General features: G+C 53.5%; 1 protein-coding gene across 1 annotated transcript in view; it reads right to left on the bottom strand.

Annotated features, from left to right (window-relative positions):
* Positions 1 to 5,602: 5,602 nt before the first annotated feature.
* LOC119922221 (histone-lysine N-methyltransferase PRDM9-like) overlaps positions 5,603 to 13,260 on the bottom strand; it is a 40,936-nt gene continuing 33,278 nt past the window's right edge. Inside the window, exons 11-12 of the mRNA XM_038742181.1 lie at positions 12,451 to 12,635; positions 5,603 to 6,524 (exon numbers count right to left, since the gene is read on the bottom strand). Of these exons, the coding sequence (XP_038598109.1) occupies positions 5,683 to 6,524; positions 12,451 to 12,635 (1,027 nt within the window). The 3' untranslated portion in view covers positions 5,603 to 5,682. The remainder of the gene's footprint in view (positions 6,525 to 12,450; positions 12,636 to 13,260) is intronic.

The raw sequence follows: 13,260 nt of genomic DNA on the forward strand, positions 1-13,260 counted from the left end.
GGAACATGATTTAAGACTAAATTAAAAGGCCCCAGAGTGAAAGAAATCGGCAAAAATGCTGAATTTATAAAGCAGTCACTGGGAAAATCTGATTCCCCCCTCTCCATCCCCCCCATCTTACCTCCTTCCCTTCCCCACAGCACCTGTATATATGGATATATGTTTGTACAGATTTATTAATCTATTTATTTATTTTACTTGTACATATCTATTCTATTTATTTTATTTAGTTAGTATGTTTGGTTTTGTTCTCCATCTCCCCCTTTTAGACTGTGAGCTCACAGTTGGGGTAGGGGCCGTCTCTAGATGTTGCCAGCTTGTACTTCCCAAGCGCTTAGTACAGCGCTCTGCCCACAGTAAGCGCTCAATAAATACGATTGATGATGATGATGATTACTCTATTTATTTTACTTGTACATATCTATTCTATTTATTTTATTTTGTCGGTATATTTGGTTTTGTTCTCCATCTCCCCGTTTTAGACCGTGAGCCCACTGTTGGGTAGGGACCGTCTCTAGATGTTGCCAACTTGTCCTTCCCAAGCGCTTAGTACAGTGCTCTGCACACAGTAAGCGCTCAATAAATACGATTGATGATGATGATGATGATTACTCTATTTATTTATTTTACTTGTACATATCTATTCTATTTATTTTATTTTATTAGTATGTTTGGTTTGGTTCTCCGTCTCCCCCTTTTAGACTGTGAGCCCGCTGTGGGGTAGGGACCGTCTCTAGATGTTGCCATCTCGTACTTCCCGAGCGCTTAGTACAGTGCTCTGCACACAGTAAGTGCTCAATAAATACGATTGATTGATTCTAAGCGCTGAGCACTGTTCTAAGCGCTCAAGTTGGCAACATCTAGAGACGGTCCCTACCCAACAGTGGGCTCACAGCCTAAACGGGGGAGACAGAACAAAACCAAACCTACTAACAAAATAAAATAAATAGAATACATATGTACAAGTAAAATAAATAGAGTAATAAATAGGTACAAACACATATCCATCTATACAGGTGCTGTGGGGAAGGGAAGGAGGTAAGATGGGGGGGATGGAGAGGGGGACGAAGGGGAGAGGAAGGAAGGGGCTCAGCCTGGGAAGGCCTCCTGGAGGAGGGGAGCTCTCAGCAGGGGAAATGACCTTGGGCAAGTCACTTTTCTGGGCCTCAGTTTCCTCATGTCAACACACGTGCTCACAGCGCCCCCTGCTGTAAAACACAAACACACACACAGCGCCCCCTGCTGGACGCCCTCCCCCCACTCACGCACACACATACTCACAGCGCCCCCTGCTGGACCCCACACACTCACGCCCACAGCGCCCCCTGCTGGAAGCCCCCCTCGCCCCACGCGCGCACACACACACGCTCACAGTGTCCCCTGCTGGACCACACACACACACTCTCACACCCACAGCGCCCCCTGCTGGAAGACACCACGCACACACAGAGCGCCCCCCTCCCCAGCACAGCGCCCCCTGCTGGAAGCGCCCCGCCCCACATACGCACACCCACAGCGCCCCCTGCTGGACCACACACACACTCCCAGCGCCCCCTGCTGGACACCCCCCCCACGCGCGCGCGCGCACACACACACACACACACACACACAGAGCCCCACACTCCCAGCGCCCCCTGCTGGACCCCACACACTCACGCCCACAGCGCCCCCTGTTGGACGCGCACATACACACACACTCTCTCTCTCTCCCAGCGCCCCCTGCTGGAAGCCCCCCCCCACGCACACACATACAGCGTCCCCTGCTGGACCACACACACACACTCTCACACCCCCAACGCCCCCTGCTGGAAGTCCCCACACACCCACAGCGCCCCCTGCTGGAATCAATCAATCAATCAATCAATCGTATTTATTGAGCGCTTACTATGTGCAGAGCACTGTACTAAGCGCTTGGGAAGTACAAATTGGCAACACATAGAGACAGTCTCTACCCAACAGTGGGCTCACAGTCTAAAAGGGGGAGACAGAGAACAGAACCAAACATACCAACAAAATAAAATAAATAGGATAGAAATGTACAAGTAAAATAAATAAATAAATAAATAGAGTAATAAATATGTACAACCATATATACATATATACAGGTGCTGTGGGGAAGGGAAGGAGGTAAGATGGGGGGATGGAGAGGGGGACGAGGGGGAGAGGAGGGAAGGGGCTCAGTCTGGGAAGGCCTCCTGGAGGAGGTGAGCTCTCAGCAGGGCCTTGAAGGGAGGAAGAGAGCTAGCTTGGAAGACCACCGCCCCCCCCCAAACACACACAGCGCCGCCTGCTGGAAGCGCCCCCCACATACACTCATAGCGTCCCCTGCTGGACTACACACACACACACACACACACACACACACACACACTCCCTGCGCCCCCTGCTGGAAGCCCCCCCACACACACACAGCGCCCCCTGCTGGAAGCCCACACCCACCCACCCACCCACAGCGCCCCCTGCTAGACCACACTCACAGTCATGGCGCCCCCTGCTGGAAGCGCGCCCCCCACATTCACACACTCACAGCGTCCCGTGCTGGACACCACACACACAAACTCCCAGCGCCCCCTGCTGGAAGCCCCCCACAAACACCCACAGCGCCCCCTGCTGGACCACACTCTCGCACTCCCACTGCCCCCTGCTGGAAGCGCCCTCCCCCCACATACACACACTCACAGCGTCCCCTGCTGGACCACACACACTGTCACACCCACACCGCCCTCTGCTGGAAGCCCCCCACCCCTCCCTCTCTCTCTCTCACAGCGCCCCCTGCTGGACTAGTGCCCGCCAAGACCTGCTGCCCCAACGGGACACGGGCGGGGACACACACACACACACACACACACACACACACACACACACACACACATAGCGCCCCCTGCTGGCCCAGCGGCGGGGGGAAGGGCCGGGGTCCCCCGAAACCGGGACACGGACACCCAAACACATCCAACACACACACACACACCAACACACACCAGGACCAGCCGCCTCAGCGGGACACGGACCGACATACACACACGACACCCCACCGAGGACGCCCCCTGGCGGGCCGGGGGTGTAAACCGAGGGAGCGTGGGCACGCACACCCCGACGCACGCCGGCGCGCGGACACCGAGTCCGCAGCGGGAAGCGCGCCACGCCGCCCAGGAAGCGGGACTTCCGGTGCCGCTCTAGCCCGCCGGAGGACCGACCGCCCGCCCGCCCGCCTCGGAGGCTCTGGCGCGCGGCCACAGATCCGCGCATGCGCAGCCCTGGGAGAGCCCGCGCATGCGCAGCCCTGGGAGTGCCCCCCCCCCCCCCACTCACTCATCCATCCATCCACTCATTCAGTCACTCAATCGTATTTACCTGGCACTGTACTAAGCGCTCGGGAGAAGACAATACAACCATAAACCGACAAATAAACAGGGCGGGAACAGCCAATCGATCGATGGTACTTACTGAGCCCTTACTGTGTGCAGAGCACTCTAAAATAATAATATTAATAATAATAATAATAAAGGCATTTATTAAGCTCTTACTATGTGCAAATCACTGTTGTAAGCGCTGGGGAGGTTACAAGGAGAGCGGGCTCACAGTCCTAATCCCCATTTTGCATGTTGCCAACCTGGACTTCCCAAGCGCTTAGTACAGTGCTCTGCACACAGTAAGCGCTCAATAAATACGATTGAATGAATGGATTTTACAGAGGAGGGAACTGAGGCACAGAGAAGTGAAGTGACGTGCCCAAAGTCACACAGCTTGACAGTTGGGAGAGCCGGGATTCGAACCCATGACCCCCGACTCCAAAGCCCGGGCTCTTTCCACTGAGCCACGTTGCTTCTCTACTAAGCGCTTGGAAGAGTACCCTATAGCGATAAAAAGGATAAATAAGCAGGGTGGGAATAATCAATCAATCAATCGATGCTATTTACTGACCGTTAGCCCACTGTTGGGTAGGGACCGCCTCTATATGTTGCCAACTTGGGCTTCCCAAGCGCTCAGTACAGTGCTCTGCACACAGTAAGCGCTCAATAAATACGATTGAATGAATGGATTTTACAGATGAGGGAACTGAGGCCCAGAGAAGTGAAGTGACTTGCCCAGAGTCACACAGCTTGACAGTTGGCAGAGCCGGGATTCGAACCCGTGACCCCCGACTCCAAAGCCCGGGCTCTTTCCACCGAGCCACGCTGCTTCTCTACTAAGCGCTTGGGAGAGTACCCTATAGTGATAAAATGATAACTGTCTCTATATGTTGCCAATTTGTACTTCCCAAGCGCTTAGTACAGTGCTCTGCACATAGTAAGCGCTCAATAAATACGATTGATGATGATGATGAAACAAGTAGGGTGGGAATAATCAATCAATCAATCAATCAATCAATGCTATTTACTGACCGTGAGCCCGCTGTTGGGTAGGGACCGCCTCTATATGTTGCCAACTTGGGCTTCCCAAGCGCTCAGTACAGTGCTCCGCACACAGTAAGCGCTCCCTGATGCCCATTTACTTGCTTCGATGCCCGTCTCCCCGCCTTCTAGACTGGGAGCTCGTCGCGGGCAGGGACCGTCGCTCTCGATGGCCGAATGGCACTCTCCGAGCCCGCCGTCCGGTGCTCCGCCTACGGCAAGCGCTCAATAAATAGCCCGAACGGATCACAAATCCCATTCCCCCCCGGGCCGGAGCCTGAAGATTGGATCAAACCAGGACACGCGGACACGCGCTCGGCGTCTTCGCGAGAGTGAGCGCTCAGGAGGTGGTCGGGGGGCTAACAATAGTAACGACGGCATTTATTGGGCGCCCGCCGCGTGCTATGTACTAGGCGCCGAGGGAAAGCCCGAGATGCAGAAGCCGGACGGGAGAAAGAAGGCGCCCATCGCGACCGACACAAAACGGCCAAGCGAGGGGCCGCGGGATGCGTGGGTGAGGGTGGAGCCACCAGGCCCGTTACCACGGATTTGGAGCGCTGAAATCATCATCGGTCCTATTTATTGAGCGCTTACTAGGTGCAGAGCACTGTACTGAGCGCTTGAAATGGCAACCAACCCCGAGTCGATTCCGCCTGGGTGGGGCCCGGCTTTTCCGCCGCCCGCGAGTAACATAGAAGCGTTTTCTTCCCGTTAGGGAAGCTCCAATATCCCCAGATAAGGGGAACTTCAGTTCAATAATCAAATAATTCCATTGGCCTCGCGGGAGGAATTCCCAAACTCCGGCTCTCCGTCTCCCTCCGTCGCCGATTCCCGCGCCCGGCCACGCGGCTTCCGGTCAGACGGGCCGGTCACCGCGTCTCCATAATCAAATAATTCCATTGGCCTCGCGGGAGGAATTCCCAAACTCCGGCTTCCCGTCTCCCTCCGTCGCCGATTCCCGCGCCCGGCCACGCGGCTTCCGGTCGGACGGGCCGGGCCGGTCGCCGCGTCTCCAGAATCAAATAATTCCATTGGCCTCGCGGGAGGAATTCCCAAACTCCGGCTCTCCGTCTCCCTCCGTCGCCGATTCCCGCGCCCGGCCACGCGGCTTCCGGTCGGACGGGCCGGGCCGGTCGCCGCGTCTCCATAATCAAATAATTCCATCGGCCTCGCGGGAGGAATTCCCAAACTCCGGCTTCCCGTCTCCCTCCGTCACCGATTCCCGCGCCCGGCCACGCGGCTTCCGGTCGGACGGGCCGGGCCGGTCGCCGCGTCTCCATGATCAAATAATTCAACTGGCCTCGCGGGAGGAATTCCCAAACTCCGGCTCCCCGTCTCCCGTCTCCCTCCGTCGCCGATTCCCGGGCCGGGCCGTGTGCATCCGACGGCGGTGCCGGGTCAGTGCGGATGCCCGGCGGAAGGTTTTCCCGCAGTCCGGGCACGCGGAGGGCCGGTTCCCGGCGTGGATACGGCGGTGTCTCCTCAAGTAGGACGGCAGGAGGAAGGTTTTCCCGCAGTCCGCGCAGGCGAGGGGCCGGTCCCCGGCGTGTAGACGCCGGTGTTGGGCCAGCGCCGACGACTGCCGGAAGGTTTTCCCGCAATCCGGGCAGGCGAAGGGCCGGTCTCCGGTGTGGATGCGGTGGTGCCTCCTCAAGTGGGACGACAGAAGGAAGGTTTTCCCGCAATCCGCGCAGGCGAAGGGCCGTTCCCCGGTGTGGACGCGCCCGTGCTCGGCCAAGGCCGACGACTGCCGGAAGGTTTTCCCGCATTCCGGGCAGGCGAAGGGCCGGTCCCCGGTGTGGATCCGCCCGTGCCGGGCCAGCGCCGACGGCTGCCGGAAGGTTTTCCCGCAGTCCGGGCAGGAGAAGGGCCGGTCCCCGGTGTGGATCCGCCGGTGCCGGCTCAGTTTCGAGGCGTAGAGGAAGGTTTTCCCGCAATCCCCGCAGGCGCGTCCTCCTCCTCCTTCCCGGTTGCCCGGGTCGCCGAGGCAACGCCTCCCGGTCCCCGGCTCGGCCCGGAGGGCTTCCCGGCGGCGGTGGCGCCAGCTCCGGTGGCGGGCGAGGAGGTCGGGGCCGGAGAAGGCCAGCGGGCAGTCGGGGCACGGATAAGGCGGCGGGGTACCTGGCGGGGAGACTGGGGGGAGAGAAACCGTCAAATTGCCCTGACCCTCCCGGGCCCGGGCTCTCATAATCAATCAATCAATCAATCAATCAATCAATCAATCGTAATTACTGAGCGCTTACTACGTGCGGAGCACTGTACTGAGCGCTTGGGAAGCACAAGTTGGCAACATCTAGAGACGGTCCCTACCCAACAGCGGGCTCCCGGTCTAAAAGGGGGAGACGGAGAACAAAACCAAACAGACTAACAAAATAAAATAAATATAGAATAGATAGGGACAAATAAAATAAATAAATAAATCAATAGAGTAATAAATATGTACAAACATATATACAACATCATCAATCGTATTTATTGAGCGCTTACTACGTGCGGGGCACTGTACCGAGCGCTTGGGAAGGCCAAATTGGCAACAGATAGAGACGGTCCCTACCCGGGCGCTCTTAATCATCATCATCATCATCATCATCAATCGTATTTATTGAGCGCTCATTATGTGCAGAGCACTGTACTGAGCGCTTGGGAAGTCCAAATTGGCAACAGATAGAGACGGTCCCTAGCCGGGCTCTCATAATCATCATCATCGTCATCAATCGTATTTATTGAGCGCTTACTGCGTGCGGAGCACTGTACTGAGCGCTTGGGAAGTCCAAATTGGCAACAGATAGAGACGGTCCCTACCCGGGCTCTCATAATCATCGTCATCATCGTCATCAATCCTATTTATTGAGCGCTTACTACGTGCGGGGCACTGTACTGAGCGCTTGGGAAGTCCAAATTGGCAACAGATAGAGACGGTCCCTACCCAGGCTCTCATCATCATCATCATCATCGTCATCAATCGTGTTTATTGAGCGCTTACTACGTGCGGAGCACTGTACTGAGCGCTTGGGAAGTCCAAATTGGCAACAGATAGAGACGGTCCCTACCCGGGCTCTCATAATCATCATCATCATCGTCATCAATCGTATTTATTGAGCACTTACTACGTGCGGAGCACTGTACTGAGCGCTTGGAAAGTCCAAATTGGCAACAGATAGAGACGGTCCCTACCCGGGTTCTCATAATCATCGTCATCATCGTCATCAATCGTATTTATTGAGCGCTTACTACGTGCGGGGCACTGTACTGAGCGCTTGGGAAGTCCAAATTGGCAACAGATAGAGACGGTCCCTACCCTGGCTCTCATCATCATCATCATCGTCGTCATCAATCGTATTTATTGAGCGCTTACTACGTGTGGGGCACTGTACTGAGCGCTTGGGAAGCACAAGTTGGCAACATCTAGAGACGGTCCCTACCCAACAGCGGGCTCCCGGTCTAAAAGGGGGAGACGGAGAACAAAACCAAACAGACTAACAAAATAAAATAAATATAGAATAGATAGGGACAAATAAAATAAATAAATAAATCAATAGAGTAATAAATATGTACAAACATATATACAACATCATCATCAATCGTATTTATTGAGTGCTTACTACGTGCGGGGCACTGTACCGAGCGCTTGGGAAAGCCAAATTGGCAACAGACAGAGACGGTCCCTACCCGGGCGCTCTTAATCATCATCATCATCGTCATCAATCGTATTTATTGAGTGCTTACTATGTGCGGGGCACTGTACCGAGCGCTTGGGAAGTCCAAATTGGCAACAGATAGAGACGGTCCCTACCCGGGCGCTCTTAATCATCATCATCATCATCATCAATCGTATTTATTGAGCGCTCATTATGTGCAGAGCACTGTACTGAGCGCTTGGGAAGTCCAAATTGGCAACAGATAGAGACGGTCCCTACCCTGGCTCTCATCATCATCATCATCGTCGTCATCAATCGTATTTATTGAGCGCTTACTACGTGTGGGGCACTGTACTGAGCGCTTGGGAAGCACAAGTTGGCAACATCTAGAGACGGTCCCTACCCAACAGCGGGCTCCCGGTCTAAAAGGGGGAGACGGAGAACAAAACCAAACAGACTAACAAAATAAAATAAATATAGAATAGATAGGGACAAATAAAATAAATAAATAAATCAATAGAGTAATAAATATGTACAAACATATATACATCATCATCATCAATCGTATTTATTGAGTGCTTACTACGTGCGGGGCACTGTACTGAGCGCTTGGGAAGTCCAAATTGGCAAGAGATAGAGACGGTCCCTACCCGGGCTCTCATAATCATCATCATCATCGTCATCAATCGTATTTGTTGAGCGCTTACTACGTGCGAAGCACCGTACTGAGCGCTTGGGAAGCACAAGTTGGCAACATCTAGAGACGGTCCCTACCCAACAGCGGGCTCCCAGTCTAAAAGGGGGAGACGGAGAACAAAACCAAACAGACTAACAAAATAAAATAAATATAGAATAGATAGGGACAAATAAAATAAATAAATAAATCAATAGAGTAATAAATATGTACAAACATATATACAACATCATCAATCGTATTTATTGAGCGCTTACTACGTGCGGGGCACTGTACCGAGCGCTTGGGAAGGCCAAATTGGCAACAGATAGAGACGGTCCCTACCCGGGCGCTCTTAATCATCATCATCATCATCATCAATCGTATTTATTGAGTGCTTACTACGTGCGGGGCACTGTACTGAGCGCTTGGGAAGTCCCAATTGGCAACAGATAGAGACGGCCCCTACCCAGGCTCTCATAATCATCACCATCATCATCATCAAGCGTATTTATTGAGCGCTCACTACGTGCGGGGCACTGTACTGAGCGCTTGGGAAGTCCAAATTGGCAACAGATAGAGACGGCCCCTAACCGGGCTCTCATAATCATCACCATCATCATCAAGCGTATTTATTGAGCGCTCACTACGTGCGGGGCACTGTACTGAGCGCTTGGGAAGTCCAAATTGGCAACAGATAGAGACGGTCCCTACCCAGGCGCTCATCATCATCATCATCAATCGTATTTATTGAGCGCTTACTACGTGCGGGGCACTGTACTGAGCGCTTGGGAAGTCCAAACTGGCAACAGATAGAGACGGTCCCTACCCGGGATCTCATCATCATCATCATCATCATCATCATCAATCGTATTTATTGAGCGCTTACTGCGTGCGGAGCACTGTACTGAGCGCTTGGAAAGTCCAAATTGGCAACAGATAGAGACGGTCCCTACCCAACAGCAGGCTCCCAGTCTGAAAGGGGGAGACGGAGAACAAAACCAAACAGACTAACAAAATAAAATAAATAGAATAGATAGGGACAAATAAAATAAATAAATCAATCAATAGAGTAATAAATATGTACAAACATATATACAACATCATCAATCATATTTATTGAGCGCTTACTACGTGCGGGGCACTGTACTGAGCGCTTGGGAAGTCCCAATTGGCAACAGATAGAGACGGTCCCTACCCGGGCGCTCTTAATCATCGTCATCATCATCATCATCAATCGTATTTATTGAGTGCTTACTACGTGCGGGGCACTGTACTGAGCGCTTGGGAAGTCCAAATTGGCAACATCTAGAGACGGCCCCTACCCGGGCGCTCATAATCATCATCATCGTCATCAATCGTATTTATTGAGCGCTTACTACGTGCGGGGCACTGTACTGAGCGCTTGGGAAGTCCCAATTGGCAACATCTAGAGACGGTCCCTACCCAACAGCGGGCTCCCAGTCTAAAAGGGGGAGACGGAGAACAAAACCAAACATACTGACAAAATAAAATAAATAGAAAAGATATGGACAAATAAAATAAATAAATAAATAAATAGAGTAATAAATATGTACAAACATATATACATCTATACATCATCATCAAGCGCATTTATTGAGCGCTTACTACGTGCGGGGCACTGTACTGAGCGCTTGGGAAGTCCAAACTGGCAACAGATAGAGACGGTCCCTACCCGGGATCTCATCATCATCATCATCATCATCATCATCAATCGTATTTATTGAGTGCTTACTACGTGCGGGGCACTGTACTGAGCGCTTGGGAAGTCCAAATTGGCAACATCTAGAGACGGTCCCTACCCAACAGTGGGCTCCCGGTCTAAAAGGGGGAGACGGAGAACAAAACCAAACAGACTAACAAAATAAAATAAATAGAATAGATAGGTACAAATAAAATAAATAAATAAATAGAGTAATAAATATGTACAAACATATATACATCATCATCATCAATCGTTTTTATTGAGCGCTTACTTCGTGCGGGGCACTGTACTGAGCGCTTGGGAAGTCCAAATTGGCAACATCTAGAGACGGCCCCTACCCGGGCGCTCATAATCATCATCATCGTCATCAATCGTATTTATTGAGCGCTTACTACGTGCGGGGCACTGTACTGAGCGCTTGGGAAGTCCCAATTGGCAACAGATAGAGACGGTCCCTACCCGGGCTCTCATCATCATCATCATCATCATCATCAATCGCATTTATTGAGCGCTTACTACGTGCGGAGCACTGTACTGAGCGCTTGGGAAGTCCAAATTGGCAGCAGATAGAGACGGTCCCTACCCGGGCGCTCATCATCATCATCATCAATCGTATTTATTGAGCGCTTACTACGTGTGGGGTACTGTACTGAGCGCTTGGGAAGTCCAAATTGGCAACAATTTGTAAATAGCATTGATTGATTGATTGGTTATTCCCACCCTGCTTATTTATCCTTTTATCGCTATAGGGTACTCTCCCAAGCGCTTAGTACAGAAGCAGCGTGGCTCAGTGGAAAGGGCCCGGGCTTTGGAGTCAGGGGTCATGGGTTCGAATCCCGGCTCTGCCGATTGTCAACTGTCCCTACCCAACAGCGGGCTCGCAGCCTAAAAGGGGGAGACGGAGAACAAAACCAAAACATACTAACAAAATAATAACGAGGGTATTTGTTAAGCGCTTACTACGCGCCAAGCACTGTTCTAAGCGCTGGGGCGGTTACAAGGTGAGGTTGTCCCACGGGGGGGGGGGGGGGTCACCATTTTCATCCCCATTTGACAGATGAGGCCACTGAGGCACGGAGAAGTGAAGCGGCATGGCTCGGTGGAAAGAGCCCGGGCTTTGGAGTCGGAGGTCACGGGTTCAAATCCCGCCTCCGCCGACTGTCAGCTGGGTGACTTTGGGCGAGTCACTTCGCTTCTCCAGGCCTCAGTTACCTCGTCTGTAAAATGGGGATTAAGACTGTGAGCCCCCCGTGGGGCAACCTGATTACCCTGTAACCTCCCCAGCGCTTAGAACAGTGCTTGGCACGTAGTAAGCGCTTAATAAACGCCATCCAACAACAACAAAAAAAACGCGACGCGCCCAAAGTCACCCTATGTGCGCTATGTGAGCCCCCTGTTGGGTAGGGACCGTCTCTATACGTTGCCAACTTGAACTTCCCGAGCGCTTAGTACAGTGCTCTGCACACAGTAAGCGCTCAATAAATACGATTGATGATGATCGTTAGACTGTGAGCCCGCTGTTGGGTAGGGACCGTCTCTATATGTTGCCAACTTGGACTTCCCAAGCGCTCAGTACAGTGCTCAGCACACAGTAAGCGCTCAATAAATACGACTGATGATGATAGTAAGCCATCATTATTATTATTAATACACCCAGAAAACCTCGCCCGAGCAGCGGAGTCGGGATTAGAACCCGCGTCCTCCGGCTCCCAGGCCCGCTGTGGGGGCCGTGTGACCTTGGGCAAGTCGCTTGCGCTCCTCCGGGCCTCGGTTTCCCCATCTGCAGACTGAAACCGCGAGCCCCGCGGGGGACGGGGACTGTAGTCGACCCGGTGCGCTCGGCTCCACCCCGGCGCTCAGTACAGAGCCCGGCACGTGGTAAGCGCCCGTCGAACACCCCGATGGCGGTCCCGCCACCTCGACGCCAGAGCCCGGCCTTCGGGGACCCCCGGCCCGGCCCAGAAATCCCCTGCCTCGTCGTCCCCCGGCCCCGGCCTACGTGGTGAGCGCCCCCCGGCCTACCTGGTGAGCGCCCCCGAGGCGGGGCGGCCCGCTCGATGCCCAGCTCGCGGCCGTACTCGTCGCCGTACCAGACGAGCAGCTCGCAGGCCGGCGGCACCGGCCGGCACGTGCGGTAGTAGATGCCCCCGCGGTACTGGAAGGCCACCAGGTTCTGCTCCTCCTCGTTCCGGGCGCAGTTGACGTACCTGGCGGGGATGGGGGACACCCCATTTTACAGACGGGGAAACTGAGGCCCGGAGAAGTGAGGTGACTCGCCCGAGGTCACACGGCAGACAAGGGGTGAGGAGGGGCTGGGGGGTGAGAAGGGGCGCTCATTAGGGTCTTGGGGGGGAGAAGGGGCGCTCAGAAGGGTCCCGGGGGCGAGGAGGGGCGCTTATTAGGGTCTTGGGAATGAGGAGGGGCGCTCAGAAGGGTCCCGGAATAATAATAATAATAATAATGGCGTTTATTAAGTGCGCTGTTCTAAGCTCTGGGGAGGTTACGAGGTGATCAGGTTGTCCCGTGTGGGGCTCATGGTCTTCATCCCCATTTTACAGAGGAGGGAACTGAGGCCCAGAGACGTGAGGTGACTCGCCAGAGGTCACACAGCAGACGAGGGAGGAGGAGGGGGCTGCTCGGGGAGAAGGGGCGCTCATTAGGGTCTTGGGGGGGGAGGAGGGGAGTTCAGAAGGGTCTCGGGGGCGAGGAAGGGTGCTTATTAGGGTCTTGGGGGTGAGGAGGGGCGCTCAGAAGGGTCCCAGAATAATAATAATAATAATAATAATGATAATAATAATAATAATAATAATAATAATGGCGCTTATTAAGTGC

The sequence above is a fragment of the Tachyglossus aculeatus genome, unplaced genomic scaffold (genome assembly GCF_015852505.1).
Source record: "Tachyglossus aculeatus isolate mTacAcu1 unplaced genomic scaffold, mTacAcu1.pri scaffold_101_arrow_ctg1, whole genome shotgun sequence".
NCBI lineage: Eukaryota > Metazoa > Chordata > Mammalia > Monotremata > Tachyglossidae > Tachyglossus > Tachyglossus aculeatus.